At 46.4% G+C, this 11,040-nt stretch overlaps 1 protein-coding gene across 1 annotated transcript; it reads left to right on the top strand.

The window, feature by feature from the left end:
* Positions 1 to 3,022: 3,022 nt before the first annotated feature.
* LOC102764460 (hippocampus abundant transcript-like protein 1) lies at positions 3,023 to 10,064 on the top strand (the record flags this gene model as incomplete). Its single annotated transcript, XM_006767950.2, has 5 exons — positions 3,023 to 3,124; positions 4,106 to 4,218; positions 5,633 to 5,730; positions 7,576 to 7,718; positions 8,391 to 10,064. Coding segments are annotated over 5 exons (702 nt in total), but the record flags the coding sequence as incomplete, so codon positions are not given.
* Between the last annotated feature and the right edge of the window lie 976 nt (positions 10,065 to 11,040).

Raw genomic sequence — 11,040 nt, forward strand, 5'->3', positions numbered from 1 at the left:
TGATACTTTGTTGTTAATGTATAGGAAGGCAACAGATTTTTTATATTGGCTTTGTATTCTGCAACTTTATTGAATTTGTGTATGGGTTACAACAGTTTTTTTGATAGAGTCTGTAGGGTTTTCTAAGTATACTATCATGTCATCTGCAAATAGTGACAGTTTTACTTCTTTTTTTAATATATATTTTTATTGATTTCAGAGAGGAAGAGGGAGAGCGAGATAAAAACATCAATAATGTGAGAGACTCCTTGATCGGCTGCCTCCTGCACACCACACACTGGAGATCAAGCCCGAAACCCAGGCATGTGCCCTGATCGCGAATCGAACAATGACCTCTGGTTCATAGGTCAACGCTCAACCACTGAGCCACGCCAGCCAGGCAGTTTTACTTCTTCATTTCCAATGTGGATGCATTTTATTTATTTTTCTTGCCTCTTTTCTGCTGACAGGACTACCAGTACTATCCTATATAATAAAAGGCTACTATGCAAATTGTCCACTGGGAGTTCGGCCGACCAGGAATTTGACTTCTTGCTATGATGTGTACTGACCACCGGGGGCAGAACGAAGGAAGGCCCGGGCCAGTAGCCGGGGGGAGGAAGAGACCCAGCTGGCAGCCAGCAGCCAGTGGAAGGAAGGCCCTGGCCAGCCTGTTCGCCAGCCAGGCCTAGGAACCCTACCCATGCACGAATTTCATGCACCAGGCCTCTAGGCCTATATAATAAAAGGCTAATATGCAAATTGACTGGACGACAGAATGACTGGTTGCTATGATGCACACTGACTACCAGGCGGCAGATGCTCACTGCAGGAGCTGCCCCCTGGTGGTCAGTGCTCTCCCACAGAGAGAATGCTGCCCAGCCAAAAGCCGGGCTCACAGCTAGCAAGCACAGCAACAGTGGCAGCAGCCTCTCCTGCCTCCGCGGCAGCACTAAGGATGTCTGATTGACTGGCCTAAGCCCTGAGTCGGACATCCCCCAAGGGCTCCTGGACTGTGAAAGGGCACAGGCTGGGCTCAGGGACCCCATCCGCCCTCGAGTGCACGAATTTCGTGCACTGGGCCTCTAGTATCAAATGGCTAGAGTGGACATCGTTGTCTTATTCCTCATCTGACAGAAAAAGCTGTGTATGTGTGGTCTTATCATATGATGCCTTTATTATATTGGGGCACTTTTCTTCCATACCCATTTTGTTTTTTTATCATAAATGGGTTTTGAATTTTGTCAAATGTTTTGCATTTATTGAAATGTCTTAAGATTTTTATCCTTCATATCACATCAACTGATTTGCAGATGTTGAACTATTCTTGTCTCTCTGGTATAAATTTCGCTTGATAATAATGCATGATTTTTTTAAATGTACTATTAAATTCAGTTTGCTACTACTTTGTTGAAAAGTTCTACATCATGTTCATCACAGATATTAGCCTGTAATTTTATTTTTATTTTTGTGTGTGGCATTTTTGTCTGGTTTTGGTATCAGGATAATGCTGGCCCTCCTGTAAAATGTGTTTGAGAGTCCTAGGTGGTTTGGCTCAGTGGATAGAACATCGGCCTGTGGAACGGAAGGATGCCAGGTTTGATTCCAGTCAAGGGCACATGCCTGGGTTGCGGGCTCAGTCCAACGTGCAGGAGGCAGCCAATCAATGATTCCCTCTCATCATTGATGTTTCTCTCTTCCTCTCCCTTCCTCTCTGAAATCAATAAAAATATTTTAAAAATAAAGTGTGTTTGAGAGAGTTCTTCTGTCTACTGTTTTTTGGAAGGGTGTGAGAAAGATTTGTGTTAATTCTTCTTTGAATGTTTAACGGATTCACCAGTGAACCATTTGGTCCTAGACTTTTGTTGCGGGGGTTTTGATTACTGGTTGAGACTCCTTGCTAGTCATCAGTCTGTTTGGGTTTTTTATTTCATTGTGATTCTGTTATGGTTCTAGGAATTTATCCATGTCTCCTAGGTTGACCACTTTGTTGGCATATAATTTTGTTCATAGTAGTTTCTTGTGAATCTTCGTGTGGTATCAGTTGTAAAATCTCATTTCTGATTTTATTTACTTGAGACATCTCTCTTTTTTGTGTGATTCTAACTAAAAGTTTGTCGATTTTTTTTATCTTTTCAAAGAACTAGCTCTTAGTTTTCTATTATCTTTTTATTCTCTATTAATAATTTTTTAATTCCTTTTTATGAATTTCAGAGAATTTTAAGAGGGGAAAATAATTTAACTTTAAAAACTTGATATTTAAGCCCTAGCTGGTTTGGCTCAATGGTTTGGCCTGTGGACTGAAGGGTGCCAGGTTCGACTCTGGTCAAGGACACATGCCTGGACTGCGCACATGCCCGGATCCCCAGTAGGGAGCGTGCAGGAGGCCGCTGAGCAATGATTCTCTCTTATCATTGGTGTTTCTATTGTTTCTATCTCTTGCCGTCTTCCTTCTCTAGGAAATCAATAAAAATATATTTTTTAAAAACTTGGTATTTAAACGAATAGTTTTGGCAGATCAGAGCTGTTAGGTAAAGAGGCTGCTCATCAGGAGCTTTGGGAACATGCCTGTGTCGAGGCCTGAGCTCTGCCCATTTGGTCTCCGGGTTGCAGAGTCTCACTGCTCCCTCCCCTTCCCCCTTCTCTCAGCCCCACATGATTTCAATGTGCAGCCATCGCTGAGAGCCACTGAACTTGCTAATGAGTAAATTCCAAATTCTGCATCAAAAGTCAGATTATTTTCTTTATAGTTTCTCTGATGCTTGATAACATTTCTTTTTTTGTGGGTTGGGGATGGGAAGGACTATGAAACGACAGATAGGCCTGTAATAGAAAATATCTTTAAAATATTTGTTAAGTTATGCTTGCTTGTAATGGTTTTTTATCAGATTTAGATGTAATTTTCTGGTTAAATAGGTTCAACTTTCAGCACTGCCTTAATTTGCCATCATCAAGGTTTTATGAACTTTTTCCAACTGTTTTGTCCTATAGCCTTACTAAAACATAACATTTCTTATTTTTATAATATCTATGTTAACAATAGTGTTTCTCCCCCTCTCCCTCTATTTCACAGATCATAGGTTTTGGATCTGTTAAAATTGCAGAGTTCATAGCTGTGCTAGGAATTCTGTCTATTGTGGCTCAGGTGAGTGTCATTTTTCTCATTTTTATTCTGAAATAACCGTAGGTTCACAGGAAGCTGTAGGAAGCGTTCTCAGATGTCTCCCGCACGCCTGCCTTCGTTGCCCCTGCCATGGCAGTGACATCTTGTATATCTATGGTACAATAGCAGACCCAGGAAACTGACATGGGCTCCAGATACCCAGAAATGTACTTCACCAGGAGAATGTTTCAGTGTTATTTTAATGTGGACAAGTGAAAAGCAGAAATGAAAATCGGCAGCTGTTCCAACCTCTGCTCAAAGAAATGTGGCAGATGAGTGGGTTGGAACATGTATAATGAGTAAAGAGCCTCGATTTCTCCATCTGTTATAGATACAGGCCCACAAGGCTGGGCTCACGTGCCTCGCATCACCCGACAGGCCTTCCCTGTGTCCTGGGCTCCGGGGGCTGCTCCCTGGCACAGCGCTGGGAGCGTAGAAGAGGCTACAGGGCTGCCTTGCCTCCGTGTTAGGACGAGCAAGGCTCACAGGAGCGCACCAAGGCCAAGACCTCTTACTCCTTTTGTCCAGTGGTATCAGCAAGTGTAAACTGCGTTACACTCTCAGTTGCTCATAATTTGTGGGGTTTATGTGAACTCTGGTTAGTCATCAGCCCAGACTGTCTCTACTGGTTTCTAACAGAGGATGTATTTGTTAAAATCAAGCTTAGATCAGTCCAACTTTGCAAAGCTGCTAGCCTCCAGCAGAATTCCACATATTCTGTAAATACTCAGCAGAGCCTGCTAGTCACTGGGTGATTAAGTGATTGGCGTTTCTCAGAAAAGACTGAGGCCTTGTCCCTCTCAGTCACGACAGCTGGTGAATGGCTCTGTAACCTTCCTGGGGAAGTGCTCGCAAAGCACCCGATAGCGTTGGGGAGGAGGCCGAAGGCCCTGCGCCAGCACAGCGTGGTCCCCGTTCCCGGCTCCCTCCGCGTGCTTCTCAGGGCTCTCCTTGTCTTTGCAGACAGCCCTGCTCACCGCCTTGATGAGGTCGCTGGGGAAGAAGAACACCGTGCTCCTGGGCCTGGGCTTCCAGGCGCTCCAGCTGGCCTGGTATGGGCTCGGATCCCAGGCCTGGTAAGCCTTCCCCTGGGTCCTCACGGACTAGAGGAAGACCGTCTCCTAGGGGAGCTTGAGCTGACAGTGGTGTGAAGGCAGCAGGCTATTTACCCGTTTGGTATACTCAACATTTCAAAACCTGTTTGGACTTAATTTGGGGAAGGCTGAGCGAGGTGACAGGATTATTTGTAAAAACTGTCTTCACCTTCGTGGCTTTCAGTGAGTTGTTAATTAAATGTGTGGGCTTCCTCCTCCAACTCCTCCAAATATTTTAAACAAACACATTTGTCAGTTTTAGGGACAAATGCCACCTTTCCTCCCCCGATTCCCACCAGCACAGCGTAGTCCAAAACAAAAAGACAAGGAAAAATGATAGCAGGGCTAATTGCTGTAATTAGCTGAGTGACTTTATAACGTAAGAACTTGAGTTAGATTAATCCTAAGATCTCTTCCAAAATCAAGTGTCTCCTGAGGCAGGTACTCCTGCTGGCATATTCTAACTCCCATAACAGGAAGGTCAGAATCAGCCCTGAGCCAGGAGAAGTGACAAGAATCCCGGTGCTGTTCTGTTCAGTGGCTGGTGTCCCCAGTGCCTGGCTACCAAATCCAGAGGTCCTGTCTCTTTAAATTTTAGTTACTCCTCATTCTGCATGCACGACAAAATTTACCGAAATGAGAAATGCTTTGCAGGTCAGGAGAAGGTTCTTGTTCTTTAAGATTTCTGTCCGATGTACTTGGGTTCTGTAGCTCAGTCAGTCAAGCTCGTGCAGGAAAAGGCCTTTGTCGACCTGAAGGGTCTTTCCTTTAAGGACGTGCATGTCAGCCGCCCCCAAGGAAGCCGCGGGGTTAAGCCGAGTTGGGGGCTCACCTTCCTCACACAGATGATTCATATTGATTCGCACTTACGTTTCTTTCATTGAGGAAAGGACAAGAGTCTAAAGGAAGCATGTCCAACGTGGGCCCGCGGGCCGTATGCCTCGTCTACTTGGCCCGTGTCAGCTTTGAGTGTGACAGGCTTAGTCCAAAGGAAGCAGGTCTGGGAGTCTGCAGCTGTCGTCCTGTGCACCAGGGCTTGCTCTGCCCGTGGGTAGCAAAGTGAGCAGCTCAAAGGTAGTGTGCAGGCCAGCCTCTGAGACAGAGAAAGTGGCATTTGTAGAAATAAATCCTTTCGAACTTCACTGAGCGTACATCTAAAGGTGGTAAAAGGGAAATCAAGGAGAACAGATTTTGAAAGAGGTAAAATAAGTAAATGAAGCTTTCCCAGCCTGTGAAGTGAAGAATAACTTCCCAGGTTAAAAAAAAAAAAATCCATTAGTAAAGAGGAAAGACGAATACAACGTAACCTGAGGAAACAGAGCATCTCATGCTCCACCCCTGACTGCGCTCTGACAGCGAGCCGCAGCCTGTCGCCTGACGCTCCCTGTCCCTGCAGGATGGTGTGGGCCGCAGGGGCCGTGGCCGCCGTGTCCAGCATCACCTTCCCGGCGGTCAGCGCCCTGGTCTCGCAGAACGCAGAGTCAGATCAGCAAGGTGAGAGCACTGTCGCCTCTGTTTCCCTCCGTCACTGGAGACGGACCTGCCGACAACCTGAGCAGCTCTGAGCCTCTCTTCACCCGTGTGATCCCTCAGTGACCGCACCTGTTTGCTTTCCTTCCTGCTCTGAAATCATACTCATGGTTTTAAAATGTGGACTCGGCAGTTCAGAACACTAAGAAATAGAAATTGAACTATTTTTTCTTTTTGGTTTTGACTCCTCTTTATTGTGATGCCATAAAAATTAACTGAACGATAACAGATGTCTGTTAAATAATGACAGTCTGGTCAGTCAGATAGCGAGCTTGTTATTTACTCACTGTCATCACTGGGACTTCTTTAATTTGGACTCTCTCGGAGGCCATGAGCTGAATGTAGGAAGTGATTCTCCGAGAGGATGAAGAGCAGATCTGTGTGGTTGCTGGTATCGGATGCCTAGTGAGAGGCAGCGTGGGGACTGCTGTGTGGAGAGAAGCGTGTAGACCCCACCCTTCTAGTGTCTCTGGTTCACCGTCAGGCATCTCCCACGACCAGAGTTCATCCTTTTCCACTTCCTCTTTCAATGACTCACTTCACTGTAGTCAGGAAGTAGTCAATTTGAAAAAAATTGTAAATTTTTAAAGGGAGAGCCCTTTAAAAAGTTTCAATAAAAACTTTATTGGAAAAGATTGTTTGCTTATTGCACCCATTTTTCCTCATCAGAAATTAGCCATCTAGTTCATAGCCACATTTTATTTTATTTTTTTTTAAATATATTTTATTGTCTTTTTACAGAGAGGAAGGGAGAGAGATAGAGAGTCAGAAACATCGATGAGAGAGAGACATCGATCAGCTGCCTCCTGCACATCTCCCACTGGGGATGTGCCCGCAACCCAAGTGCATGCCCTTGACCGGAATCGAACCTGGGACCCTTCAGTCCGCAGGCCGACGCTCTATCCACTGAGCCAAACCGGTTTCGGCTATAGCCATATTTTAAAATAGTGGCCACAGGTTCTGTGTGTCCCCTGCCATGGCCCCCGCCGGCTGCACAGCCGTGGAGGCGCCATCCCGGGAGAAGGCAGCCCTGTGGGGCGGGCGCTCCTCAGTGCCTGACAAGTGCGCGCCTGTATTTCATGGACTAAATCCTCTTTGGCTTTTTTTATGCTCGTATGTGTTAGTACAGATGTTTCTAAATGTCCGCGTAGAAAACTATTACAGCACATTGCATTGGGTTGAATAATCTTTGACCATTTTTGACCTACAGTAACATGCATGTCATACAATTCAAGCTAATTTTTTCTTTTCTTGTTAGAAACCAGAGGTATCTAGAAATTGGCACCTGTGGGGTATTTCAGTGCAGGTCTACAGGAAGATGCATCAGAAATGGGGGTCACCTTGAGGAGCAGTCTGTCTGGACGCTGGGCCCCCACAGCATCAGGACTGTTGAGGACTCACATGCACGGGGCTGCAGGAGGCAGAGAGCAGATTTAATTGTAAAAGCACATTAAATAAGTAGAGCAGGAAACTCTTAGTCCACAGAAAAGTGGAAATTGTCTGCAAATGGAGAATATTAAAGTTTTTCATTTTGTTATTCCCCATTTATGGGACTATCTAGCTGTTGTGAGGAGGATTCAGTCCCTGTGGCATTTCAGAAACATCACTGTCATGCCATCTCATGGACGCTAGGGCACAGGTGACAACATTAAAAGGACACAGTAAAACCAAGAACGCATTTGTGAAATGAATGAATCCCCCTGCCTCCTCAGCACGGACGCCCCAGTCCGCTGGCTCAGTGCTCACAGTTGGTACGAGAGCTCGGTCGAGTCCCCAGTCTTGACATGCCTTCTTTTTGTTCTCACTTAGGCGTTGCCCAGGGCATCATAACTGGCATCCGAGGACTGTGTAATGGCCTGGGGCCAGCGCTGTATGGCTTCATATTCTACATGTTCCATGTAGAGCTGACTGAGTTGGAACCAAAACTGAATTCTAATAATGCTGCTTTGCAGGTAATTCGGTGATAAGTCTAGTGTTGTTACCATGAATATGTCTGACTGTAGCAAACCCTCTGACCCTAAATGTGGAGCGTGTCCTTGCACATTTTTGTTTGCACAATAAGACTGTTGGACCTAGCAGTAGGGAGGCTGTGCTCAGTGCTCTGGGCCTGGGGAGGGGCGGTTTCGTTGATTTGATGTCTCATATAAAAGATTTCTCTCAATTCTGTTCTCACCTACACAGTAACTCTGATCAGAACCCTGTCTTCTGAAAAAGCCCAAGCCAAATAAAATATAAAATGACCTACAATTCCAGCTAGAAATTGAACTAGAGTTTTTTTCTTAATCTTTATTTAGTATTTTTCTCTCCTTCTAAGTAATATTTAATAGAGATTTCTATACAGAATTGGAACGAATGTTCATGTACAGGATGCACGATCTGGTATCAGAGGGTAAGATTAGAGATAAACAACTGTTACTCACAGGCTTCGGTTCAGCTGCAGAGAAGTGATGACAGCGGTGAGAGGCTGCCCCTGTGGGCCAGCGGCTCCAGGCTGGGGCGGGTGTGCCCTGGCTCATGTGAAAGTGATTCTCTTGGAGGTGGTGTGGGGTTTGGGTCACCCAGAGCTAATTTTGCATTGAAAAGACTAACCAATTCTTCATCTCCGTTTGTTTCCACACCACCAGGGAGCCCTCGTCCCAGGCCCGCCGTTTTTATTTGGGGCATGTATAGTTCTTATATCTTTCCTGGTTGCCTTGTTCATCCCTGAATGCAGTCATGGGGCTAAGAAACACAGCAACAGCGTCAGCGGCACTGTGACCGACACCCCGGAGCAGGGCAGTGACGAGGACGTTGAGCCCCTGCTGCCGAATGGCAGCATCTGGGGCCTCGCTGCCTTCGAGGAGCCAGGGAGCCAGTGCACCGAGCTGTGAGGGCAGAAGGGAGACCTGCAGGCGCTGTCTCTCTGAAGTCGCCTGGAGCCACACCGCGGGGAGACTTTCTGGTGCTGGAGGGGAGATGCAGTGGCATCCTTCAGGGCCAAGTTTGATGATAACCCCCTTCCCCCCCTCCCCCGCTTCTGTTCCTTTTCTTCCATTCTTTTTCTTTCCGTTTGTACATTAGAACAAGTTAGGATTTGAAATACGTTGCTGCAAACAGTAAGCAACTCTCACAGTTATTTGGAGTTCCGCTTTGAAATTCAAATGGGAAAGGTCACGTCTCTGAGAAAGGGTGGCTTTCCGTCCTCACCTCCAGGGACGAGGGGCAGCAGCCCCAGGTCCTGTTCCAGAGTTGCTGCAGGGCTGGGGAGGGACTGCCATCCACGCCAGATTCGAGGGGAAGAATCCCTTCTTGTCTTCCTCTTTCCTGCTTCCCTGAAAAGTGCACGTGGCCCACAGGTGTGGAGGAGTGGGTGCTCCTAGAGCCACTCAGCATTGGGGACCTATTGCCTTTGTTCAAAGGTCAAACAAAGCTGGGTCTTATTCCCCTTTCCTTGTCTCTGCTTAATATTCTTGGCTAGAATGAAATCCAGCATCCACACCTGGGTACCCGTGATACTGATCCGTGATGCCCTTTACCAGTGAAGAAAATGTTTCCTACAGGTTTAAATCTTGAAGAAATAGCAATTCAGATTCCTTGACCGAGTGTCTTGGTCTGATCCGAGGGGATGTTACAGAAGCACACAGCAGGCATCCGGTGCTTCTGTGGAAGTGCCCACATGGCAACACTCCTCGGTGAACGGAGGAGGGGCGGTGCCGCGAGTTCCCGGTGCAGACTCGGTGCGGGACTGTGTCCCTCCCACACCGTCCTCTCGGTTCTCGGTCATCACCTTCTGCCTTAACTGCCTGTGTGCACGCGTCTGTGTTCAGTAGGTCTCTCTTTCCACCTGTGTGTCTGACATTTGACTCTCATGGGAATATGCACATCAAATTCCTTTCTGCAAAGGGTGGTTTAGGAAACTCAGTTTCACAGTAAGTGTCTCGCTAATTTTTCAAAATGTTTTACAGACAAAGAAAACTAGATTTCCATGCATTTTGTTGCAACAGTAAATGAACCCTTCACTAGGCCTACCTTGTGCCTGCGAAGGGTTTATAGATATGAAATGTATGTAGATATTTTTAAGGGGTTTTAAATTTTTTTGATGGAGTGCTGTGCAAATCAAGTATTTATAAATGTAATGAAGGTATTGACAAAAAATATATATGTAACTTTTATAAAGGATTATTGTGTACTGCTTGAATACATTTAAAAGAAAATATATTTTGAAACCTGCTCTGCTATGAACAAAAATGACATATCTTTTTACTATGCTGTTGGTTTTAAGTTAAGCTTCCTGATGCACAATAAATTGTACTGGGTACGTTTATGTCTTTTGTGCTTCTTTAAAGTAAATAGTACCATTGCTCTTTGGGTTCTCTTTTGGGTGGCTTTCAACTAAAATAAATTGCTAATTTTTAAGCTAATGCAAAATGTATGTGTATTTTCAAAGTTTAATTTTTAACAAACTTCCTTAAAAACTCCCTTTAGTAACAATCGTCACAAATTTTTTAATCTTTATTGTTGAGAATATTACAGATGTCCCCCCCCTTTTTCCCCCTTGCTCCCTCCACCCAGTTCCCACCCCACCCCAGGCCTTCGCCACCCTATTATCTGGATCCATGTGAAAGGGTTAAGTTGACAGGCAGGCAGACAGGGCGGGGTCCAGTGGGAAACAAAGGCGGGTGAGACACAGGCAGGCAGACAGGGCCTAATTACAGCACCCAACCACGCAGAAATAAAAGGATGTTTCTGGACTCAGAGCAGGAGGCCTGGGCCCAGGAAGGGCCCGCAGCAACAAGGTGGACGAACGCATAGGAACAGGAAAGGGCACATAGAAGCGGGGAGTTCAGGTCCGTGCTGGGCAAGCACAATGAGGTGACAACACTGACAGAGAGAGGAACGGGCTTGTAGCAAATACATTCCCTGGACGACAAGGCCTCACGGGCAGCCCATCAGGGGCTGTCCCCAGGCGGGGCGTCTGCATCTGCTTGCAGTAAACTTCCCACACTTTTGCTCAAATCATCTGGTCTGTGGAGCTTATTCTTCGGTGTCGCAGGACCGACCTCAGGAGGAACCCCCACCGCCCACCCCACCACCCCACCCCCGTTCCAGTTTCCAGCTTTGGGGCTTGAGCCTGTGATTCGGAGGCCTGCTGGGTGCCCGCCCGCCACAATCAGGCTGCCCTCTCTAGCGGGCATTTTTCTCTTTCACTTTCCAAATAAGGTCTTTGGCCTTTGGCCCATCTGAAACCAGGCTAAGGTCAGCCACTTAAAAACCGTTAGGGTGGCCGCCACGTGA

Source organism: Myotis davidii, unplaced genomic scaffold (assembly GCF_000327345.1).
Source record: "Myotis davidii unplaced genomic scaffold, ASM32734v1 scaffold6963, whole genome shotgun sequence".
Taxonomy (NCBI): Eukaryota; Metazoa; Chordata; class Mammalia; order Chiroptera; family Vespertilionidae; genus Myotis; species Myotis davidii.